We start from the raw sequence: 24,680 nt of genomic DNA on the forward strand, positions 1-24,680 counted from the left end.
CAGCATATAATCACATAGGCCCTAGGTTCATAGGTTCGACGTAACGGCTCGGGAGCCTACCCTTCCCATAGAAATGTTCTAGAAGGTCTCATGGGATCGTTCGTAGCCGCCGAGACTTTTTGTCTCTTTGGATTTTGGAACAACTCATTGGTCCATGAGGTTCAAATTTTAGGGGTTGGTTCCCAGAGAGATCAGCTAAATACCCAGTCCAGCCCTCAACAAGGTCGAGCCTCGTATCAGACCTTTCCGAATATCTAACCCACTCTGAGTGGAATTATAACAAGACTCGTAGGCGATGTAGTTCCTCTCTGGTCTTAATTATAATTCCCACGCTTAGGCTTAACAGCAATAATATATAACCCAACAGTGCAAATTATATAACAATTAAACATTTAATGCATATATGGCGAATAAACATTTAATGAAAATAAAAACAATAAATAAATAAAACAAAAATTAAATATTTATTAAAAGATAAACCTTCCCCCAAACCCTAAAAATGGCAAATTTGCCAAACCCTAAAATTCGCCAAACCTAAACCATTAACCACAAACCTAAATCCTCTCAAGCCTTAGGAGCATAATAATTCACCTATAGTGTTATTCCCCAGCAGAGTCGCCAGCTGTAGCAACCTGCCCTAAAAATGAAGGTTTAGAGTCGCCACCTATTCTGAAGGGCGAATAGGAAACCCTACGCAGATATGAGATCGGGGTAAGTTATTATAATCAGGTTGAGGGAAGGTATTAGGCACCCTCAACCCTTTCCTAAAGGCTACATTATAAAGTTAAAGGTTTATGGCAATATTTATGAGGTTTATAGCTAATGAATTGAAAAGGGTAAAAATTGAGATTTTTAAAATGAATTGAAATTATAGGGGGGGAGACTCGCCTTGTTACCAAGTGCCTACGTATCTCCTTATGGAGAATCAGAGTCAACGTAGTTCGGGCACAGGGTTGTACGCCTTAGAATTAGAATTTATGGTTTGAAATTGTTTAAAGGCTTTTTGAGTGGCCTATCGTAGTTTGAATTTGATTTGAAGATGAGAAAGTTTTGAGGTTTGGCATACAACCCTGATTTGATATGGCACTGTTAGTTGCGATGACCAATAGATTTGGTCAGTATAGCTAACAGATTAATGGGGCATCGCTGGTTACTCAGATCGATAGATTCGATCGTCGCGGGCAGCGAATTAAATGTATTTTAAATTTCATATATTTTTTTATCTCTCGTCTAATGCGACTAATAGATTTAGTCGGGTCGAGGAGAGAATTGAATTAGAGTTAATCAAATTATTATTTTCAAATAAATTAGATCCAATTATGTTATTAATAAATAAATTAAATGAATCAAAAATTATTTCTCGCCTAATGCGACTAATAGGTATAGTCAGTTCGGGGAGAAAATTAGTTTGAATTACCAAAAACAAACAAAGAAAATCAATTAAAAGTTTTTACAAATTAATTAATTAAAATATTAAATTCTGCAGGGGGTGTGGATTGTTAAAGGGGTAATAATGTGAGGGGTGCTAATAGTGACTGGGCCAAGCCCAATTACATTTTAATCCGTTTGGTTACAGTGTGGCGCAGGTTCATGGAGGTTGGGTGATCACTCAGAGCCAGAGCGTAGGATCTAGGGTTACAGGCATCAACGGCCTGCATGTGGCTTTGGTTTGAGGGTGCACGAAACGAGAGCACACTGGATCATGTCTAGTATTGCTGACAAGTGGCCATGGGAGGCCACATGTCATGCGTCCAATGAATCACGAGGAGGGTTATCCTCCGTCTATCTCCATTCCTTCCTTCATTCTCCCTATCTCTTTCTCTCTCTAACCCCTCTCCGTTCGTTCTCTCCTCTCTCTTCACGCATCTACCCAGAAACCACCATCCCTCCGCCCTAACTCCGCCCTAGACCGCCGCAAGAAATCCAGTTCCCGGTTGATCTTCAACCGGAGAACTCAAACCTTCATACCTCATAAACCCAGAATTCCCAGAAATACAAACCCAGATGATGATCCTTAAGATCTTCATCTTCCCCACCACTATCTTCATATCAAAACCCAGAAAACCCCATAGAACGATAACCCTAACCCCCAAATCAACCCGGATTCACAAACACACAACATACAAACATGCAATCGACGAACCCTAAGCTAAGTTTAAGAGTTGGTTACCTTAAGTTCTTGAATTTCTGGAACGTGTAAGCTCCCCCTCGCTCTAATCTCCTTCTCTCTGTGTGTGGTTTGCAGGTGCGATGAAGAAGGCTTCGAGATCTGGGTTCAAGTTCGCGGCGACTCAAGAATGTCTTCTCACCAAAAATTCCCCGAATCTCTTCTTCTGTTTCTTTTCTTTTTGTTTTATAGCCTAGGTTTAGATTTTATTTTAGAAAGATTCGATTCTAAGTTATTTGATTTGTTTCAGTTTGTAGATTGATTGATTCTATTGTAGTATCATTTGATTCAATAAAATATTTGATTCTTATTTGATTGTCTGTTACAATTCCAGATTTGATTTTATTATTGATTGTTGTTGATTATGATTTCGTCTGCGTTTTGATTCATGGGCCTGGGTTGAGATGGCGTTAGGGTTTGAGGATCTTCGCACGCGCCCCTTTACCTTTTGAAAACCTCATGATCCACTCAATTTCTTGACTCCAGCCACCAACCGTGTGTTGAAATTGCAGCCATGTCGAAATTTTTTGCCAAATCCCTTTGGTTTCGATGCACTCAAACAGAAGATGTTGTTGAGTTTTTTCTTCTGTGAAGAAATAGCAACTTGGACTGTCGATCATCCCGAACCGATGCATCCTAGATCTTGTAACTAATCGCTCATTGCACGCCATCCATAAAATAATTTTCACCCTGGGCCTTGCCAGATTTCCGTAGAACAATGATCTCCATAGATTTTAGTATAAAAATTGTGTTTAGATTAAAAACCCGTAAAGTACGTGTTTAAAAAACCATAAAATACATGTTTAATTATGTAAAGTTAGTTTTGATTAAAAATAGATTGTTATAAAAGCAAAATCAATTCTATATAAAAAAGGGTTAAATATGTTTTTGGTCCTAATAAATATCTCAATTTTAGTTTTTAGTCCCTATAAAAAATATTTTGACTTTTAGTCCCTATAAAATTATTTTTGCACTCACTTTTGGTCCCTCTACAGGGACTAAAACTGAGTGCAAAAATAATTTTATAGGGACTAAAAGTCAATATTTTTTTATAGGAACTAAAAGCTATTTTAGATAATTTTATAGAGACTAAAAACATATTTAACCCTAAAAACAACTGTGTCAAAATCAATTATAAGTTCATAATTAATTCTAAAGACTCTAAATGTCAAACCAAAATCAAATTAATTATGGACTCTTTTGTCTTGGTTATTTTTAAAATGATTTTCATAGGATCGCATATTGTTGTTTTAAAAATTTACAAACTCTTTTTTAAAAGTTTTCAAATAAAATATTCACTTAAATAGTTATTTTTAAAATATTATTTTATATATATTATTTTTTTAAAATAATTTCAAATAAAAAATTCATTTAAATAATTATTTTTAAAATGTATTTTATGTATTTTATTTTCTTAATAATTTTTTAGATATTAAAATTTTAAAAATTATTTAAATTTGAAACTATTTGAAATAATTTTTTATAAAAATTATTTTTAAATTACTTTAAGATGTATATTTTTTAATTCTAATTTCAACTATGTTTTTATTTTCAAAAGTATATATTTATATTACCGGATGTCAAAATTAGTGTTTTAATTTATAAAAAATGAGTTTAAAAACGCTTTTAATTTTTTATAAAATATTTTTATAAAAATCGTTTTTAAAAATTTTTTTTTTAAAAGTATAGGAAACTAATCCTATATCTTCAAATATAATCAATTTTGTCTCTTCTAAAATGGAAATAAAACTTAAACAAAATCTCAATCACTTGCTTGCTAGGAAAAACCAGTTAATACTACATTAAAGAAACAGATTAAAATATCATAATCACTTTTCCATCTTCAATATCTCTACAAGCCTTTAATCATCATGACCTCAACTCAATTGTGCACTTTCCTTTTCTCCATTTCTTATATATTTCTATCCTCAACAATCTTGTTTCTACCAAACCAGGACACTTTCCTCAATCTACACTCAGTGCTCTTTTCCCTTCCTTCAAGCTTTATCATGTCTTTTTCATATATTCTATCCATTGTTCTTTCTCATTATTACACACAACTATAACATTATAGTCACACTACTTTTATTTATTTGCATATCTTCTTCTTTGCAGAAGATATCTGAATTTATATATAATCAAGATAATACAGAAATAGCAGACAGACAGAAGACAGCATTTGAGGTTTATTATATAGTATGCATCAAAATTCATGGATTTAAGAGATTCATGGACTGTCTTCTTTCTGTTTTGTAGCTTCTTGGTTGTTGCTTTCTGTGTACAAGATGGTATGTCCTTTAAGTGCTTATGTGATAAAGGATTAGTTGATAACATGTAGATTAATGCTTATTATATAAGTGCTTATTATTGACTTTATAGTTTTTTTTTTATTTACTATTTCTTATAGAATCTCATGAAACGGGTTTCTTGAGTCTATCATGTGGTGGAACAACAAGCTTCAATGATTCATCAAACATTTCATGGCTCTCAGACACTCCTTACATAACCAATGGAAAGACAACCACCATCAATTACCGCGATGGTTCCTTGTCGACAAACATCTCGGCTCGGTTCTTCCCTCATTCGAGAGGCCGCGCATGTTATCGAATACCAGCGAACAGTGCAACTAGTTTGATTCTTGTGAGAGCAAAATTTGTATACAAAAACTATGATGGACTTGAAAAACCACCTATTTTCTATGTTTCTCTTGGGACAGCTATTGCTGCTAAGGTAAACTTGGCCAAAAATGATCCATGGATAGAAGAGTTTCTCTGGGAAGTCAATAAGGATACATTGACATTCTGTTTGAATCCGATTCCAAGTGGTGGTTCGCCGGTAATTTCTTTACTTGAAATTAGGCCACTTCCTAAAGGGTCTTACGCAAAGGGTAAAGAAGATTTCCCGAATAAATTACTTCGGATGAGTTATAGAATTGATTGTGGACACATCAATGAGTCTATAAGGTAAGAATCATAGCATTGCTTTCTAATTATATACTCTTTTTTTGGGATGAATAACCATGGTTATCAGTATCTTACTATGCATGTGAGTCATATCTCACTTCCGATTCATAAGATTCAATTGGCGATCCACAAAATAACTCTACTAGTTCACGACTCGATTTGATAACTATGGTTTATTTTTCTAAAAAAGCAGGTATCCTATGGATCCATATGATAGAATATGGAATGGTGATAGAAGTTTCATACCTTTTCATGCTACAAAAGGGTTTAAGATTCATAATAGCTTCACTCAATCCAATATTGTGGAGAAACCGCCATCTTCTGTTCTTCAAACAGGAAGAGTCTTGGCACGGCAAAACACGATGGCGTATAACCTCCCTCTCGAGGGGTTAGGGGACTACTACATCATCCTTTATTTTGCTGCAATTCTTCCCGTGTTCCCTTCATTTGATGTGTTCATAAACGGAGATATTGTAAAGTCAAACTATACAATAAGAAGATCAGAAATCAGTGCTTTATATATTACTAGAAAGAGGATCAACAATTTGAATATAACACTAAGAAGTGTCAACTTCTACCCTCAGATCAATGCATTTGAGGTGTATAATATGGTTGATATCCCGCCAGAAGCCTCCTCAACCACAGGTGCTTCACCATCTAATCTTATACGAAAACAGTTTGACTATATTTTATCTTTTGCTATAAAAATAGCTTATACGTAGACACTTAATTAAGTTGTTGATCCAAACAGGGTCTAACTACTGTTTTATCAACTTGTCTTCCAGTTTCAGCAATGCAAGTTATTCAACAATCGATTGGCTTGGATCTAGGATGGCAAGACGATCCATGCTCGCCTTTTCCATGGGATCACATAGATTGCGAAGGAAACTTAGTTACATCATTGTGTGTAAAAAACTCATTACATTCTTTTATAGTCCTTCAACGATTAAGTTGTAATCCAATTATTTATCCAAAATTTATCACTATACTAATAGCAATAGAATTTTTTCAGGACTCTCTCAGACATAAACTTGAGATCGATCAGTCCAACATTCGGCGACTTGTTGGACCTTAAAACATTGTAATTTTCTTTCAACTATTTGAACATGATACATAAATGTATTTTTCATATTACGTCTCTTACATTGATAATTGGCTTTAACCATTCATCAGGGATTTGCACAACACATCACTTGCAGGAGACATCCAGAATTTGGGTAGCTTGCAAAGTCTTGCAAAACTGTAATACTCCGAAAAGCATTACAAATTTACAGCTTGAACTTAGGCTTTAATTCTTAATTTCTAAGCAAAGTTTGATAGCGTTAATGACTGCTCAAACTTGCAGGAACCTTAGTTTCAATCAGCTTACCTCCTTTGGTGTAGAGCTGGAAAACTTGATAAGACTTCAAATTTTGTGAGTCTCCGCTTTACAAGGCTTTAGATTATTCCACAAAATTAAAACTAGAATTTTAAATAATACATAGTCATTTTATCTCCTTTCTGTATTTTTGTTTTTCCTGACATGAAGAGACTTGCAAAGTAATAGTCTCCAAGGATTAGTGCCTGATAGCTTGGGAGAGATAGAAAACCTTCACTTACTGTAAGTGCGTTATGCAAAATCATTTCAAAAATGGAAATTCATTTTTCTTTTCATATATAGTTTTTTCATATAATTTTCCGTTTCTTTTTCAATTACTTTTCTTACAGGTTAATCTATGTCTTTGATTATGCAGGAATCTAGAAAACAACAAACTACAAGGTCCACTTCCACAGTCTTTGAACAAAGACACTATAGAGATCAGGTAAAGTATTAGTTTGTACATATTCTTAAAAAATAAAGTTGATTCTTTCCAAATACAGGATGGTTCCACTAGTAGAGAGATATACTACCGGAACCATCTAGTATCAGGAGAGGGTCATACCCTAAAAAGTATTAATGTTAATATTTCGACCTTTTGCAGAACATCTGGGAATTTGTGCCTTACTTTTTCCACAGCCGTGTGCGATGATGCATCATCCGATGCTCCTTCAATTGAAGCACCACAATTGATTACAGTTCCCGGAAGGAAGAACCATGGACAAAATCATCTAGCAATAATACTAGGCACAGTTGGAGGAGCTGCACTTACCATTTTCCTAATATTTCTTTCAGTGTTTGTATACAAAGCTAAAAGAAGATATGAAGCCTTACACAAAACTAGTATGTATTCTTTGACATCATGCCGATATACTGTTAGAAGTTCTTCTATTAAGAGGGTGTTGTTTTGTATTAGGAGAAGAAACTGATGTGAGGAACTGGGGCACAGAAAGAATTTTTACCTACAAAGAAATTAAAGTAGCTACTAGCAGTTTTAAGGAAATCATAGGAAGAGGAAGTTTTGGATCTGTTTACCTTGGAAGGCTTCCAAACGGAAAATCAGTTGCTGTTAAAGTTCGGTTCGATAAATCCCAACTTGGGGTTGATTCTTTTATCAATGAGGTTCATTAACTGAACTCATTTTGTATATATCACTATAATTTTCTCTCTATTTTACATATTTATGACTGAATAGAATCTCTTCTTGTGAGAATAATGGTTCTGTCATAAACTTATATTTTTCCTTTCCTATCTTCTGTTGCACCTAGATTCATCTCCTGTCAAAAATCCGCCATCAAAATCTTGTGTCTTTGGAAGGATTCTGTCATGAATCAAAGCATCAGATATTGGTGTATGAATACTTGCCTGGTGGATCCCTTGCCGATCACCTTTACGGTACGATATTCTCGAAAACAAATACTTTCTAGAGTTCTCTGTCTAGCAATGACCTTTTATTCTCCTTTGACTAGGTGCAAACAGCCATAAAACTCCCTTAAGCTGGATGCGAAGGTTGAAAATTGCTGTCGATGCAGCAAAAGGTACCACATTAAGGGTCTATTTAGATCGGTTTATTTGAACTTATCTACTTGTGTTAACTATAATATCTTAAGCTCACTCTCCTTTTGTCAAGGATTGGATTATTTGCATAACGGAAGCGAACCAAGAATCATACACCGTGATATCAAGTGTAGTAACATCCTCTTGGACATAGATTTGAATGCCAAGGTCTGTGATTTTGGCCTCTCTAAGCAGGTAACCAAAGCAGATGCAACTCATGTCACCACCGTTGTCAAGGGAACTGCTGGTTATCTAGATCCAGAGTATGTTATTGAAATTCATAAAATTAACTATTCTTTCAAACCTTACATCATATTAACACCAATTTTCCATACATAGGTATTATTCTACTCAACAGCTTACTGAGAAAAGTGATGTATATAGCTTTGGAGTTGTTCTATTGGAACTCATTTGTGGAAGAGAACCATTGATTCACTCGGGGACTCCTGATTCATTCAATTTGGTTTTATGGGTAATCTAAAGTTCCTTTCATTATTTAACAATGCTATATCTTGAATTTTTCTCTCACAAATCCTAGAAGTGTTTTATATTACATACATGTCTACGAATTACCGGTGTTGTTTGTCACTTTTCTGAACTTTCCTACTGCAGGCAAAACCCTATTTACAGGCGGGTGCATTTGAAATTGTGGATGAAAGAATACAAGGAACTTTTGATCTAGAGAGCATGAAGAAGGCAGCCTCCATAGCTGTAAATTCAGTGGAAAGAGACGCATCACAGAGACCACCCATTTCTGAAGTATTAGCCGAGCTAAGGGAAGCTTATAATATTCAGCTCAGATTTTCGGAGTCTTAAAGAGATTTTGTTCATGAAACATAGTAAAGTACCACAAAGGGATTTATTATTAAACTATTATGCATTTACAAAAGAATCTTAAATGTCGAACGCTAACCTAGTATATATGGATAATCAGCTTCGACGTGTAACTTATCTGCATATACAATTTCGGAATCATTATTTGTGAATACTCTTACACGGCATTCAGGGACTAAGATAAGTACTTGTTCCTGACATAAAAGAATACAGCAGTTGAAGCAGCCACAGCATATGGAAAAACTGTCCAAATTCCCTGTAAAAAATGAAAAAGGTAATGTTTAGTTACACGCTTAACTAACTAAACGATAAGTATATTGTTCAAAATCGCATTGTTAATACCACTACGGTTGCGACAGTAGCAAGAGCAAATATAGGGCGTTCTCTCAAAAGGAATCCTATTCCAAGCTGATCACGTAAGAAAATGAAAAGTCGTGTTAGTCACCGCATTAGAAACTTGCTTACTCGAGGTATATAAACAAATTAAGATTAAACTGTTGTTCTTGTAACGTTCTATGCTTCACATATATATTCACCTGAATTGAAAGTGTGAACAGACCTCCACAACAGACCCCTGCAAAATACAACTCCGGAGAAATACCCTGCAATCGAAGAAAAACAGTTACTATTATCATTATAAAAGGAATTGTTTGCAGAATATCAGACTATTGAGACACATGTTTCAGTAACTCTAATTGTAATACTCGTCTCGTTTTTTAATACAAACAATACTTGGTTTAATGCCAAAAACAGAAAATTGTAAAACCATATCGACTATTGCTAGAATACCAACTAGATTCATAAACTAACCAAGGCTCCTGCAAGGAAAGCTGTGGGGTTTCTCACTCCAAGAGAGAACCGTTCAACTGCAAAATCAAGTCCAAGATCATCATAAATCAACAAATAATTAAGTGCACTTCGACACAATTAAATACGTATACATAAAGACATAAGTAGGTTTAACCTCTATAGCACTGACACTTCTGAAAAAAGCATGTTGTGTCTGTGTCAATATCCGACACTTGTGATTACGTTCAATTTATTCATTTCTTCAAATTATTACTTGTGTCGACGTGTCAATGTCGGTGTCGTGTCCGGTGTGTGTCTGTGCTCTATAGGGTTTAACACATAAATAAAAAGCTCTTAGAGCTTACCAAAAATGATCTCTTAGAGCTTACCAAAACCGATAAGATTCCCATACTTTTGTACAACATCCGTGATTTCCTTAGCTTTCTCTTTGCCAATTCCTAACTGTTAACACCACCAAAAATAAAATATTTATGGAAAAAAGGAAAACATCAAGACAATTAATTGAAAATCATAAAAGCTTAAGCCTTAGACCACATGTGGCTAAAATACTTAATTAAACACTTATCGCATAAGCACTTATCATATAAGTTCTTATGTATAAGTTAGTTTTGTAACAGAGTAAAGTCAAATTGTTTCCATGAGCTATCTTGGAGAGCTTATGGATGTGTCGTCATAAGTTGTTTTCATAAGCTCTTCCAAACAATCTCGCCAATGTTTATGTCAGCAGTCAAACTCAAATAAGTTAATCCAAACAGGCCATCCTACTTGGATTTGAGTTCCGTTCAGAAGGAAGTAGTATGTACAACTTACCCTTGAAGTAACATCAGCAGACGCACCAGACTGTCTAAAAAGTTTCCCAAAGTAAAAGGGTATCATGTCACTAATGCAAACTCCCCTGAAATCATCAGTAGTTTTTCGATGAACCTAAAACAACGTATATAAAAGAAGTAAATAACGGTTTGGATAGAGTCGCTACTTACTTACCAATAAACCCATAGAACCGTTGATATGATGTACGGAGCGTTCCTCGAGAAAGACTCAGCAAACGACTGCCATGTTCCGTCGATAGACAAAAGCCTTGCTATTGATGTACCAACCTAATAAATTTCTTAAAAGATAATCAAACGTTTATAATAATAGTGAAACCAAATTCGTTTTCGTTACAGAAAGAATTTCAACAGAAAAAACAAGAAGCAAACAAACATGTGAGGATGTAAAACAGAAGTACCAGTGAAAATCACAGACCCAAATATTTAAAGCTTCTTCACTAACGAAAAGTCCACAACCTGCAGCCATAAGTAACCAGAAGTAGATCCATCTGCAGAAAATTCAATTTAACTGTAGTTGCCAAATTGTTGAAACAAATGATAGTGAAAACTTCAAGAACAAGTTAAGTGTACCCCGGTGCATATTGCGGAATTACAACACTGAATCCAAACACTTTGAAAGTGAAACCAGCAGCAACTGGAGCAACTGCTGAAGAGGAAGAGCCTTGCGACAGAATCTGCAAACCGGACGGTGATCCTAGAATCGGCTGCTGGTGAATGGATGCATATGTAGCTACTGCAGCTATGCCCAATGCAATTGCAATCATAGCCAGGAACGGGATCTCCGTCTTGTTATGTCCCCCTTTACCATTTGTATGCACCTCCTTATTGAATCCATCTTGTTTATCTGGTATATCAGATTTTAAAGCCTCGTGATTTTCCTCGCCCTCTTGTTTAATGCACCTAATTCTGTTTCTGTAACGCAAAGGTAATTCCATTACCTTGAATACAATACATTAAACTAAGGAATATTTACGCGGTGCGGTGTTTCTGGTGTCCGTGTTTCGTAGGTGAGAAGTTAAGTTGGTTACCTGAAAAGGTGAGGAATATTTGAATTTGCAAGCAACTTGTGAGAGAAAGGTAAGGAGCTAAAGAGTGTAAGAGTAACAGGTTGTGTAGTAGAACAGCGTCTGAGATTGATTGAAGGAAGGTTTAACAAAGACTTAAATGGGAAAACAGGTGTAAAAGACATTGTTGGAGCTCAAACAGCTCCAGTCAGTGGCATTGATGATGAATTGACGAAGATGAGGGTACGTAGGATGAGAATGAAAGGTGAAAATTTGTGGTCCATGTGGTTGGTTAAATGTGAGGAGTTGGTACTATCGAATTTAAGGAATATGCTTTGTTAATCATTCACGCCCGATTTTTTTATTTTTTTTATTTTACAGTTTTGAAAAATATTGTAATAGAAGAAATTACCAAGTCAAGTCACAAACTAGATCGCTTAACTTCAGTTATTTTTATGCCAAAATGAGAGTAGCTCATTTATGAAGTGTGTTGTGCTGGACTTTTTGAGTGCGTCCGAAAAGAGAACAGCTTATGTACGAAGTTTGACGACGGTGGTCTAAAGCTTATCATTCAAGGGTAATGTGGGTAAATAAAAAAATTAAATGGAGGACAAAAGAGTAATAACTAGTTGAAACAAGTACAAGTCGTGAAATTCGTTACTGTTTCATTCGCACCACTCAGTATTTCCCGTCCCAAAATGAGCTCGAGATTTGAGGGGCATTTATAGTTTGTTAGGAGGTATGTTTAAGCAATCCCGTTGAAAAAAGACGCAACATAAACGGGCTTATTTATACTGGGCTAGGCCCAACTTGAGTTGCTGAACAAAGTACAGAAACCGTCATTCAAAGTTTTTCTATCTTCTTCTTTCGGCGCTGCTTCTGTGTATTTTCTTCCTATTCCTATTCGCCATGGCAGAAGCGGCTACTTCTTCGATGAGAAAGGCCAAAAGAAAAAACAGAAGCCTAAAAACTCAGGACCCTGAGCTCGACCGTCTCGAATCACTTCCATGGAACTCTTCTATTCCTCAACAGGATGAACAAGATGATAACGCTTTTTCGCTCTTCACTGGCTCCAATGAACTCGAAGGAGGTTTGTTTCATTCTTATTCAATAAATTTCATTTTATCATAGACACGGTTTCTCTATAATTAGCATGCCATCTTCTTCTTCTTCAAAAGTTATACACACAGTAGGCATTGTACATTTGTTTAGTTCTGTTGATTGTATTCTGCCCGCCAACTGTTTGATAAATTGATTCTACTTCAACTGTTTGTAATTGGTTGTTTTGTTCACACATTAGACATGGCATGGCCGTACCGTGATTTTAACTTATATTTGGGTTGATTAGCTCTTCCAATATGTAAAATATAGACCGATACCCCTCACCTTACAAGCTAGTAGGTCAAACTCTACTCTATCATGATAGGAAAAATAGCAGATTTAGCTGAAATGTGTCTGATTCTCTTGACCTCCATATATTTGCTTTTGGAGGCAATGGAAGCCGCGATTTACCATAGAATCTTGCAAAGAGAGGTTACCTATGTTAGGAAAAATAGAGGGGGTGTCATTTGCATTCATCCAAACCACAGGGGAGTTACTATAATTTTCCATTATATGTTATTTCATTTTATTTATTATACCTTGCTTGCAGGTTTTCTTTCACTTGAGGAGATTGATGAAGCGGATTATGGTATAAATATTCCCGATCCTGAAAATCATGACAGGAAACACAATTCTAATCAGAACAAGAAGTTGAATAAGCAGAAACAAGACATTACTTGTAGTGATGGAGAAACGGTGAATGATGAGAGCAAAAAGTCTAAAGTGAAGAAAAAGAAAAAGAAGAAAAGCAAGGATGCAAAGGAAAACCAGAAAGTTCAGCATTCAAATTCAAATACTGGTATGTAGTTTAAAAACTATACTTAAATGTCGGCTCCTCAAATGTGGGATTTAAAATGTTTGTTTGATTCGTTATTTTTGACAACTTTATAATTATATGTATGTTTGATTGGTCAGTATACACACATACATAACATGTGCTAATAATTTTATGTTGTTCAAAAGTGTTGTGAAATCCTGGTAATCCACAATTTAAAATATCTTCACAACTTAGCGTAACTGACAAACACAGTAGTCTTTGCCTTTCCTCAAGTTATTTATAAAAGCAATAATGCTTTTTGTGTATTCAATTTTTTTCCAATCATACTTTTAGAATATGTAACTGCATTGGAATACATCGCTGTTAGTCAAAAGTAAATATATTTTTTAGTGATTAGAAAAACCCGAGAGCCTGTTGGTTTAATAAAAGATGGAAAGTCTTGAGAAGAAATAAGGAAAAAATGTGTGTGAACATGTTCCACTAATGACTGTATATACTTCTAGCCGTAGATGCCGATGTGAAGGATGTTGTTGAGGAAGAGAGCATTGATGAAACTGAATATTATGCATGGAACGAGTTGAGGCTTCATCCTCTTTTAATGAAAGCAATACACAAGTTGGGATTCAAGGAACCAACACCAATACAAAAAGCTTGTATTCCGGCTGCTGCTCATCAAGGGAAGGTTGTTTGATTTGATGTTCTTCTTCAGGAAACTTTGATTGCTTGGAACATTTCATAAGATTAGCTTTTGATGGGAATTTTTGTGTCCTCATTTGACAGGATGTTATCGGGGCTGCAGAGACAGGATCTGGTAAAACACTTGCATTTGGTTTGCCCATTTTGCAACGTCTTTTGGAGGAGCGTGAGAAGGCTGCAAATGTGGTCAGTGAAAAGGGTGAAGAAGCTGAAAAATACGCTTCCACGGGCCTTTTAAGGAGTCTTATTATTGCTCCAACTAGAGAACTTGCACTTCAGGTAATTGTCAAGGCTTTCTGTTCATTTGCATAGATAGCAGTCAGTTGCTTGATTGTTAATATTTCAAATGATGTTACGTTCTTGGTTTTGTATTGTTTGCTACCACCAAGGTGGGAAGTGTGGAAGCTTTTTTGTTTTTGCATTTAGGGGCTGTTTCGATTGGCTTATTTGAGCTTACCTTATGCCATAAGTTTTGTGACACCGTTTGAAAGAGCTTATTAAAACAGCTTATACCATTATTCATAAACTATTTTGAGCTTGTTTTTATAATTTCTCAAAGATAACTTGTGAAAATAATTTAGAGCATATATAAAAATACTTTAAATTTATTTAATCTTGTTAGAAAAATAGCTTATACAAGCTTTTTCATAAGTGCTTATTTTGATAAGCACTTGTGCTATAAGCTCCAAATATGTTGTTTATCCATACAGGTTACAAGTCTCGTATGTTTAAATTTAGGTATCTTTCTTTTAGAGGGTGTGCTACTTTTAAGATTCTCTATTATAGAATACACTTAATTAGTTTATCTTTCGGTGTAAACTCTTCTGCTTCTGTATTCTAAGCAGGCTCGCAGTTCTACAACTAAGGTAGGGAATGGGGTCTTTATATTTGTATTTAGTTTGTAGTCTAATGACTTACAAGTTTTGTATTCTTCTGTTTTATTCAGATCTGTTCAAAGTTTTATATGACTAATAGTGAATTTCAGAGTTTTATGAGACTAATAATGATTTTGTTGGACCTATTTTCAGAGTTTTATTGATGATAGAAGATGACAATTTTATTACATGGTGCTGCAATTTTTTTTCAGGTCACTGATCATCTGAAAGCAGTAGCCAAGTATATTAATGTTCGGGTGACCCCTATAGTTGGAGGTATTTTAGCAGAAAAGCAGGAAAGACTTTTAAAAGCAAGGCCTGAGATTGTGGTTGGTACTCCAGGGAGGTTATGGGAACTAATGTCATCTGGAGAAAAGCATCTGGTTGAGGTGATTGCTAATGCTAATTTAAATCATTATCAAGTTTATGTATGACTAAATTTATATGTTTGAGAATTAAATGTTGTAAAATATTAAAGAGGGGAATAGTGAAATATAGTGAAAAACTGGAAATATTTAGCACACATACAATGCTTTTTAAGCTGTGACCGCAGTTACAATGCAATCCCAGAATTACAGAGAAACGTGGTTGTTGTAGGCCGATTTTATGGTCGCGATGTGGTTGCAGAGGCTTCAAAATCCTTTACGTAGCAGCCGCAATTATGGTTGAGGACCACAATTTATAAGCACACGCAGAGTCATAATATGAATGGATAAATAGGAAACAAAAATAAAATCAACAGTGAAGTAAAAAAGAACACCTAAATTGTGGGCTCTTGGCAATTCTTGATCCTATTTCTGTAATGTGTGTGAGCTACCATCATCTAGTGTTGAAAACAAAATGATCATGCCCGTGCAGCACATTTAATTACAAGAATGATATATTGTTATCCCTAGCTAAATGTTATATTACAATGCAGGCATACTATATGGTGCCTGATACCATGTTGCCTATGGCTTTTGTTTTCATATTTTGGAATTTTGATGCTTAACTGCAGCAGGATTAATTTGCACACTGGATAATGAATAATTGTTTAGTTCAATAACGTTAAAAAATAGTTTTCTTTGGAAGTCATTTTTAATGTTAACCATCTTGTTTTGCAGTTACATTCGCTGTCTTTTTTTGTTCTTGACGAGGCTGATCGAATGGTACAAAATGGTCATTTTAAGGAGTTGCAATCAATAATTGACATGCTTCCCATGTCTAATGTCTCCAGTGAAGTTAATTCTCAAGATGCACAAAGTTGTGTTACAGTTTCTAGTGTCCAAAGAAAGAAAAGGCAAACTCTTGTTTTCTCTGCAACTGTTGCACTATCTGCTGATTTTCGCAAGAAGCTAAAGCGCGGTTCAATTCAGAAAAAGCAACTGTCGACTGATGGTTTGGATTCTATTGAAACTCTTTCTGAGCGAGCGGGAATGAGACCCAATGCAGCAATTATTGATCTTACCAATCCATCAATATTAGCAGCCAAGATTGAGGAGTCATTTATTGAGTATGTAAAATCATTTCTAAACTCTAAAACTCAAGTTCTAAGAATTATTATGTTTATAGTGATATATTCATATTGACTGAATTGGTTATTTGATTTTGGTGCTATATTTTTTTACCCCTACTATTGTGTTGGGTGACTTGGGTCGGTTATGCTTCCCTTGATAGTCACTTGTTTTTCATTCCTCCACTGTAAAATAGAGTTGTGGTTTATGGTTAAGTATTCTTGGTAAATTTCTCATTTTATAATTTCATTAACTCTAACTTATTACGATTACGCATGATAAAGTCATTAAGAAATGTTTACTATGATATGAAATGTGATTTTTGCTTGATGATACAACATTAATGATTTGTTATGATATGCAGATGCACAGAAGACGATAAAGATGCCCATTTGTATTATATTCTCACTGTCCATGGACAAGGACGCACTATAGTTTTCTGTACGTCAATTGCTGCTTTGCGCCATATTTCTTCCATATTGCGCATTCTTGGCGTCAATGTCTGGACTCTTCATGCTCAAATGCAACAACGAGCGCGTTTAAAGGTTTGTGCCCTTTCTTTGCCCCAGTCTTAGGCTTGCTTTTTTCAAGTGTTGTTGATTTGTTGTACTCAAAGGTATATTTTTTGGGTAATATAGATCTCCAATTCATTGTTTATCTATCATTTTCTTTCTGAGTAGTAACCCTATTTTTTTTCATCATTGGCTGAATGTTGCATCAGCATTAGCTAATATAAGTTGTACTTTTGAATTTTGGGGCCTGTACCATTATGAGAATAAAATTAATATCATAATCCATTTGTCAATTACTATGCACATATCAGAAATTGCAACTCCTTTAGTTAAATTTTATGTGGAGCATCCATAAAGAGGTCATACACACAGTGTCTAGTAGATTTGGTTGCCCATAAAAGAAAAGTCTAGTAGATTTGGAAGTAGAACAGTACATTATACACACATTAAGAGAAAGAATAATGTGACTGAGGCCCACAACTATCCTTAGAACTTTGGATTTCTGTATTGATGGTTAGGAAGAAGGAAAGAACACAAACTAGAGAGAAGCCAAAGTCCAAACTCTTCTTTAGGGGACTCATGCTCAATAAATGTGCGCCTAAACGAAACTGTATCATGATAAAGGCTGATAAGAATCGAGTTACTAAATTTTTAAGTATATGATAAGATCCGTGTCCAGGAGCATTGTGTAGGTATTTACTTTGTCTCTCATAGGGCATTTTGAATTCTTGAAGTTGTGAACATTGCATTTTCTTGCCCCCCGTCATTTTATTGTTGTTTCCTGCCTTGTTTAATGCAGGCCATGGACCGCTTTCGTGAAAAGGAAAATGGCATACTTGTTGCAACAGATGTTGCTGCAAGAGGTCTTGATATACCCGGTATTAAAACTGTTGTCCATTATCAGCTTCCACATTCAGCAGAGGTAAGCCAACTCCTTGCTTCTTCCATCCATATATATATTGTTCATACACATACATACGCATAAGTATGTACATTTATATTTATATATTATATTACTTTTAAAACTTATTTCTTAATTTTAGGTTTATGTTCATAGAAGTGGAAGAACAGCTAGAGCTTCTGCTGAAGGTTGTAGCATTGCTTTAATCTCCCCAAAAGATACATCAAAGTTTGCTTCATTGTGCAAGTCATTTTCGAAGGTGTGTTTCTGTGATGGCTCATCTTAGACGTAATCATTTATAATAGAAATATTGAAGTTTTACTTTGCTATTAGGGGGGTATTTTTCAATAATCCCACTTGTTGCTTCCTCTAGACCAATAATGTCAATTTACATTTTTGTTTTTGCATTTGTCGTGTATACAGGATACCTTTCAACGGTTTCCTTTGGAGAACTCATACATGCCAGAGATTCTAAAACGATTGTCTCTTGCTCGTCAAATAGACAAGATAACAAGGAAAGATTCTCAGGTAAAGAGATTCACCTGAATTCATAGGATATATCCATTGCAGTTTCTTAACTACCTTAATCTTGTTTATATTCTCCTTATTAGGAATATTGTGCTTTAACTAGTGCTGACCCGATTTGTACTTATATATCGTGCCTTCAATTTCCTTATTTTAGGAGAAGGCAGAAAAAAGCTGGTTTGATCGGAATGCTAGCTCAGTGGATTTAGTTACCGAAAATTATGACAGTGAGGAGGAACAAGTTAATAAACATAGACAAAAGAAAGCCAGCTCTAAGAAATTGAAGAATTTGCAAACGGTTTGTACTTTCTAAAAAAAGAAAAACTTGAAATGACACCTGGCTTTTGTTTTTCACTTTTCTTCCCTTGTTCCAATTTATTTATGTCTCATACTTTGCATATTGCAGGAACTCAGTACGCTGATTTCACGTCCTCTGCAATCAAAAACATTTTCACATCGATATTTAGCAGGGGTATTTTACTTAATATAATTTCCTTTCACTCTGACCCTTGATGTTTTCACCATTTGTCTTGCTTGTTACCAACACATTATTTGGAGCATGCTTTTCTTTTGTTTTAGTTTTTTCCTCTCAACTTTTGTAAGGATAAATTCTGATGCTATCCTCTTTTTACAGGCCGGTGTAACGCCCCTCCTGCAGGAACAATTGCAACAATTAGCAAGGCAAAAATTAAGTGAGCGCCAGGGTACAGGATTCGGCAAAAAGGGAAAATTGGTTGTGATTGGTCAAGATTGTGTGGACGCACTTCATGCACTTCGGAGTGCTGGTGAAGAGGTATGATATTAACACTTGTCTTTGTATTCCAGAAATTGTTATTTTGTGATATTTCATGGGTGAGGAGAGTTTAAGAGATATTTCCCTGGTGACAAGAAAATCAAGGACAATATTTCTCCTCATTCATTGCAAATGAAGTATCTAGCTTCTTGTGCCATGAATATTAGGAATTTCTGGTTAGTAGTGATAGTCAGCTTACTTTAATTGAACTTATGCCCCCTTTTTCCTCACAGGTACGCATGGATATCAAGGATTCAACGGGAAGACAAAGAAATGCAGTGAGTTCTAAGAGAAAAAGAAAAGAGGAAAAGACACGTAAGTTTGTTGTCATAATATATCTTTTTCTTACTTTCTTTTGCTTTATTTTTAAGGGTAACACTTGTGCTTCTGTTTGTTAATTTCTGGTATGTTTTTTTCAGGTTTGCGCGATCAACGTAAAAAGAAGAAGAGAGATCTAAACCAGGACGATGAATAGGTTTTTATGCATATGTAACTTATACATTAGCTGAAATTTTGCAACAAAATTGTCACAAGTAGTTGTACTTTTAAATGGCAGCGTCTGTTGTTTCTTCTGCCTAGTTTTAGAACATGGAGTTGTTAGTTTATATCGTGTCAAATTCAATTTCACACTTATGTTAGTTATCAGTTATCACCTAAGTGTGTGTTTGATATTTCGGTATACTACGCCGATACACATTTGAATCAAAGATACAGATTGTTGCTTCTCACGTAAAGTCTCACTTTGTGATAGGAGAATGCTAAAATTTACCCGTAACCAAACTTGCATCAAATCTCGGTTTGGACTCTGCTTTAACAGTTTTCCAGTAAACCCTCAATTTAGTCTCCTTGAACTATTCATTTCTCTTTCGTCTCTAATATATATTAAAATACTAATTAGTCTCTGAATTATATTTCCATATGCCAATTTAATCATTCCAATAGCCCTTAAATTATGAACATATTTAGTTTTTAAACTTAAAAATAGATATCACTTTAGTCTCACATTAAGTGTATCTCTATAATCTCTAATTATGAAAAATATTTCACCTAAGTCTTTAAAGTATGATAAAAATATCAATTCAATCTCATGAACCAAAAAAAAAATTAAATTAAATTCAACTAGTGACTAGGTTTCTTTGACCTTTATGGATTTAAGTTCTTCCATCATGGCTTGCATTCACAGGCTTTCAATGCCTCAGTTAACATTGATTGGTCAAGTATCTACATAGAAAGTGTAATGTACCAGCCCACCTTTATCACTGACCATATTATACATTGTGATCGCACATTCTGCAGTCTTGTAGGCATATTTCTTGTCCTTAGAGGTCTACTTGAACTCTGCCTCATTCTAGTTGAATTTGTTTCACTAGGTGGTTCATCCCATAGGACTCTTACTAGACCCTTCTTGACATTTTAATTTCAATCCCACACCTACATCTTATCTATGATCAAAACTCTGATGATCACAACTTGCTTATTCGAGGGATAAAATAGTTTGTATCCACTAGTTAAGTGATATCCTATCGGGATCATCTGACATGACTTGTCATCAAATTCCCTTCTCAACTGGTCAGGAACATGTCTATGTGCTATGAATCAAAACACCTTCAGATGACTTAAGCTAGGCTTTACACCAGACCAACATTCTTTTGGCGTGATTCCTTCTAGCTTATTGGTTGAACATCTATTCAAGATGTATGTTACAGTTGACACAACTCTATCTCATAATTCATTTGGTAAATGCCTTCCTTTTAACATACTCCTTACCATGTTCATGATGGCTCTATTATTTCTTTTAGCATTACCATTTTGTTGAGGAGTGTATGGTTCCACCACCTCATGCACAATCCATTCTCTTTTAGATTGTGCATCAAAGTCTTTTGAAACATATTTTCCACCACCGCCAGTCCTCAAGTTGATCTTATGGCCATTTTGTCTCTCCACCATAACTTTCAACTTGATGAATACTTCAATCACATCATTTTTCTTATTGATCGGGTAAGCTCACAATTTTCTGCTATAGTCATCTATGAATGTAACAAAGTACTTGTTACTTCCAATTGAATCTACCTGAAAAAGAACCACACATATCTGAGTATATGACCTCAAGGGTGGCGGAAGATTCACTTCTTGCATCTTTGCTGAAATTTTTCTCGTGTTGCTTTACCATTGAAGTATTTTTTAAAATTGATAGAGATGTATTAAATACGTAATGATCTAACATTGAAGTATATTTTAAAATTGATAGACATGCATTTTTATAAAATAAAATAAATTAAGTACTCATAGTCGCACTCTGTTAGCTGGAGATTTCAATTGAAGAAAATGTTCTTTGTAGAATTAGAGTTCGAAGAAGAATGGCTTCTGATGGCCATTCCCGAGAATAAAATGGCTCCTGATGGCCATGTTCGAGGATGTTATTTAAGTTGAGATGAAGATGATTGAAATCGAAGCTGAATCGAGATAGATTGTCTTTGGGACTTAAGCGTTTTTCTCGAAATACAAAGAGTACTGAAGCTTGGCGTATTTCGTGGCATTCTCGTTAAAGATCACGTTGCCACGTATCGAAAGGGAATTCAGGCGGGAGGATTTGAATTTCGAAACATTCTGTATAACCGAATAAGGACAGATGGCGCCCCAGGGATTCGAAGCGTATGCATGTGAAGCAACGTGGCATTTCGTTAGTGTAGGACCGTTAGGGTCGAATTAGTATAAATAAGGGTCTTAGTATCAGGATCCGGTGTGTTCATTTTGTACAAATCAATCACAAAATTACTCAAGTATCAAGTGTTAAGAGAAAGAGTTCGCTGAGAAATGTACGTATGACACCAACACCACTTTAAATACGTTTGTATTTTTCTTTATTCAAGTATCTTTCCAATATCTTCATCTTTCGTTTAATTTTAATTTGAAGCTTTTTTCGTTCGCCGTTATTTTACATTCCTATACTTTACATTCTTGTACTTTACATTTCTGCAATTTACATTTCTTTTACATTTCGTCAAAATTATATTTATGTATATAACAAGTCTATTTCGCAAGATTATCCACATGATCACACCATAAACAAGTTTCGAAGCAAAAACCAACAAATATGAACCGAATTATATCAAAAGACAACTATTTGAATATGTCCTAGGATCAATCTAGTCGATCCTGCGAGTAACCAAAGTATAAACTATAGTTTGGAGGACTATCGGTTGTTTACCGGAAATCACCGTAAACAAATTGGCACGCCCAATGGGACCGTGTCAAACAGATTGTCATTAATTTGTTGTTTTGTTTTTATCTAGAACATATCAAGACCTTGTATGAACCTTAGGAACGGTAAATTAACCAACAGTGCACCACCGATTCCTAAACGAAGGTACGACAAGAAAATGGTCAATTCGACCAGTGGAAGGGGAGATCAAGATCCCCCACAAGGGCAGGAACAGTAGCAGCAAGTACTACACATGTTTCGACCTCTACACAAGGAACGCAAGATATACCAGTGTCGACAGGATCTACGGCCATAGTTAGTTCCCAGGCTATGCCCAAAAGTACATCAGGGCCAACGGGGACAATCCCAGTCTCCAGTTCGACTTCCATGCCTCCTTTTACAGGCACAAACGAGATACCACATTTCTCGACAAATGCCGCAAGTCAATTACATACCCCAAGACCATCCTCATCTGCATTCGAGGGTTGGAGACCTGGGAATCCTTATTGAATGTCGTATTCATATATGGCAGGTTTAAAAGGGGCAGGACCTACGTATACTACACCTAGTGCAATGACATTTTCGCCTAATGTCGGTTCGATAGGTCGAAGCGCACAAAACACAGGCCCATCAGGTCAAATGCCTCTCTTAACTACCAATAGTCAAGCAGCATTTAGGCAGGAAATGGATGCAAGTAACCACGATATGCTAGGTGTTCTTGCTAGAGAATTTGGGTCAATCTTTACTCCATTCGTGGCAAACATTACCAGGACTAACCAGGATAATGTAGAAACATACCAAAAAATATCTTCACAAATAGGTCGATTGGCAGATTTCTTAGGAGTCCCTCAAACTAGGCGAAGAAATAACCAGTCTACCTATCGAGAAGGTGACCCAATCTTAGAACGGGCTCAAGATGTAGTTCCGCCACCTAGGCAGGTACCCGTCGAAAGAAATCAAGTAATAGATTTAGAAAATCATAATCAAGGGACCAATACTGGCCAACAACCAGTTCCCCAACAGCAGCTTAGGCTAGTTGTAGTAGGAAGGGACGAACATCCAGACGAAGTTGTACACAGGGTTAGGAGAGACAATATGGCAACAGAAAATAATTTGACCGCCATGATAGAAAGAATTATGGATAATAATGGCCTTAACACTGGACTTCGACGTCCAAATTACACTTCCCCTATAGCAGAATATATTATGCAAATGGAATTACCAAGAGGTACCAAAGTACCCAAATTTACAAAGTTTTCAGGGGATACTAGTGAATCGACTGTAGAACACATAGCTCGATACTTGACAGAGGCTGGTGATCTAGCAGGCAACGAAGATTTGAGAATTAAATATTTCCCTAGTTCGCTAACAAAAAATGCTTTCACATGGTTCACTACCTTACCCCCAAATTCCATAGATGCATGGGCACACTTGGAAAGGATGTTCCACGAACAATTCTATATGGGGCAAACCAAGATAAGTTTGAAAGAGTTGTCTAGTATTAAGAGGAAATTCACAGAACCTATAGATTATTTGAATAGGTTCCGTTTGTTGAAATCGAGATGCTTCACAGTTGTTCCAGAACACGAATTAGTCGAAATGGCTGCAGGAGGTCTAGACTATTCAATTAGAAAGAAACTGGATACCCAATATCTGAGGGATATGGCCCAACTGGCAGATAGAGTTCGACAAGTCGAACGGTTGAAAACTGAAAAGGCCAGAGCGAACAAGAATTATAAGAAAGAGAAAGTGGCATATATTGAGGCTGGAGATGCAGAAGGCGAAGCCTTCGAAGATTCATACAGTTTCGAAGAAGTCGAAATAGACTTAGCCGAATTAAAAGAGGCACCATCTTACTCTTGTAAATTGCTCACCCCTTCGAATGGAAAAAATCCAGTCGAGAATGACAAAAGTGATAAATTCCCAAAGAAAACTTACACTTTTGACGTCACTAAATGTGACGAAATATTTGATTTATTAGTGAAAGATGGCCAAATGATAGTGCCTCCCAATTCAAAAGTTCCTCCATTAGAGCAGCGGAAGAAACGAGGCTTTTATAAATATCATGGTTTTTTAGGCCATAAAACCTCACAGTGCTTTCTTTTCATGGATCTAATTCAGAATGCTATCAAGGATGGACGTTTGAAGTTCGCAGATAAGATAAATAATCACATGAAAGTCGACGTTGATCCTTTGAACGTCGGTGACACAAACTACGCTGAACCAGTTGACGTCAATATGGTGGATGTGTCTGAAGGTGACATTGCTGAATGGGAGATAGT

The 24,680-nt window shown here is 35.7% G+C and overlaps 3 protein-coding genes across 4 annotated transcripts; 2 read left to right on the top strand and 1 right to left on the bottom strand.

The window, feature by feature from the left end:
* Nucleotides 1–4,041: 4,041 nt before the first annotated feature.
* Nucleotides 4,042–8,860, top strand: LOC131641411 (probable LRR receptor-like serine/threonine-protein kinase At5g48740). The gene is made up of 16 exons (XM_058911710.1): nt 4,042–4,455; nt 4,575–5,130; nt 5,324–5,775; nt 5,916–6,033; nt 6,143–6,211; nt 6,304–6,372; nt 6,476–6,544; nt 6,659–6,730; nt 6,864–6,932; nt 7,092–7,330; nt 7,404–7,609; nt 7,756–7,882; nt 7,957–8,025; nt 8,118–8,307; nt 8,384–8,516; nt 8,657–8,860. The coding sequence occupies exons 1-16, from the start codon at nt 4,380–4,382 to the stop codon at nt 8,858–8,860; spliced, it is 2,718 nt and encodes a 905-aa protein (XP_058767693.1). The 5' UTR covers nt 4,042–4,379.
* A 134-nt stretch (nt 8,861–8,994) lies between these two features.
* Nucleotides 8,995–11,828, bottom strand: LOC131641413 (uncharacterized). Its single transcript, XM_058911713.1, has 10 exons — nt 11,547–11,828; nt 11,089–11,430; nt 10,934–11,006; nt 10,673–10,785; nt 10,499–10,583; nt 10,057–10,129; nt 9,689–9,744; nt 9,415–9,480; nt 9,221–9,286; nt 8,995–9,134 (listed from the first exon to the last, which is right to left on the bottom strand). The coding sequence occupies exons 1-10, from the start codon at nt 11,705–11,707 to the stop codon at nt 9,054–9,056; spliced, it is 1,116 nt and encodes a 371-aa protein (XP_058767696.1). The 5' UTR covers nt 11,708–11,828; the 3' UTR covers nt 8,995–9,053.
* Nucleotides 11,829–12,266: 438 nt separating this feature from the next.
* LOC131641412 (DEAD-box ATP-dependent RNA helicase 13) lies at nt 12,267–19,924 on the top strand. Of its 2 annotated transcripts, none has more exons than XM_058911712.1 (15): nt 12,267–12,612; nt 13,174–13,422; nt 13,911–14,083; nt 14,182–14,376; nt 15,185–15,361; nt 16,076–16,464; nt 16,830–17,010; nt 17,777–17,899; nt 18,021–18,137; nt 18,302–18,406; nt 18,561–18,701; nt 18,810–18,875; nt 19,038–19,196; nt 19,430–19,511; nt 19,616–19,924. In XM_058911712.1, the coding sequence occupies exons 1-15, from the start codon at nt 12,432–12,434 to the stop codon at nt 19,669–19,671; spliced, it is 2,394 nt and encodes a 797-aa protein (XP_058767695.1). In that variant the 5' UTR covers nt 12,267–12,431; the 3' UTR covers nt 19,672–19,924. The 2 variants fall into 2 exon arrangements, with proteins under 2 accessions (XP_058767695.1, XP_058767694.1); XM_058911711.1 differs by having other exon boundaries at nt 12,270–12,612; nt 13,905–14,083.
* Nucleotides 19,925–24,680: the final 4,756 nt, after the last annotated feature.

The sequence above is a fragment of the Vicia villosa genome, unplaced genomic scaffold, assembly GCF_029867415.1.
Source record: "Vicia villosa cultivar HV-30 ecotype Madison, WI unplaced genomic scaffold, Vvil1.0 ctg.003724F_1_1, whole genome shotgun sequence".
Lineage (NCBI taxonomy): Eukaryota > Viridiplantae > Streptophyta > Magnoliopsida > Fabales > Fabaceae > Vicia > Vicia villosa.

Coding starts and splice junctions, on each gene's coding strand:
- LOC131641412 (XM_058911711.1), top strand. CDS start 12,432: ATGGCAGAAGCGGCTACTTCTTCGATGAGAAAGGCCAAAAGAAAAAAC. Junction 17,011..17,776: donor AACAACGAGCGCGTTTAAAG/GTTTGTGCCCTT, acceptor TGTTTAATGCAG/GCCATGGACCGCTTTCGTGA. Junction 18,702..18,809: donor AATTGAAGAATTTGCAAACG/GTTTGTACTTTC, acceptor TGCATATTGCAG/GAACTCAGTACGCTGATTTC.
- LOC131641413 (XM_058911713.1), bottom strand. CDS start 11,707: ATGTCTTTTACACCTGTTTTCCCATTTAAGTCTTTGTTAAACCTTCCT. Junction 10,130..10,498: donor CTGCTGATGTTACTTCAAGG/GTAAGTTGTACA, acceptor TGGTGTTAACAG/TTAGGAATTGGCAAAGAGAA. Junction 9,135..9,220: donor CTACTGTCGCAACCGTAGTG/GTATTAACAATG, acceptor CATTTTTTACAG/GGAATTTGGACAGTTTTTCC.
- LOC131641411 (XM_058911710.1), top strand. CDS start 4,380: ATGGATTTAAGAGATTCATGGACTGTCTTCTTTCTGTTTTGTAGCTTC. Junction 4,456..4,574: donor TGCTTTCTGTGTACAAGATG/GTATGTCCTTTA, acceptor TATTTCTTATAG/AATCTCATGAAACGGGTTTC. Junction 8,517..8,656: donor CATTCAATTTGGTTTTATGG/GTAATCTAAAGT, acceptor TTCCTACTGCAG/GCAAAACCCTATTTACAGGC.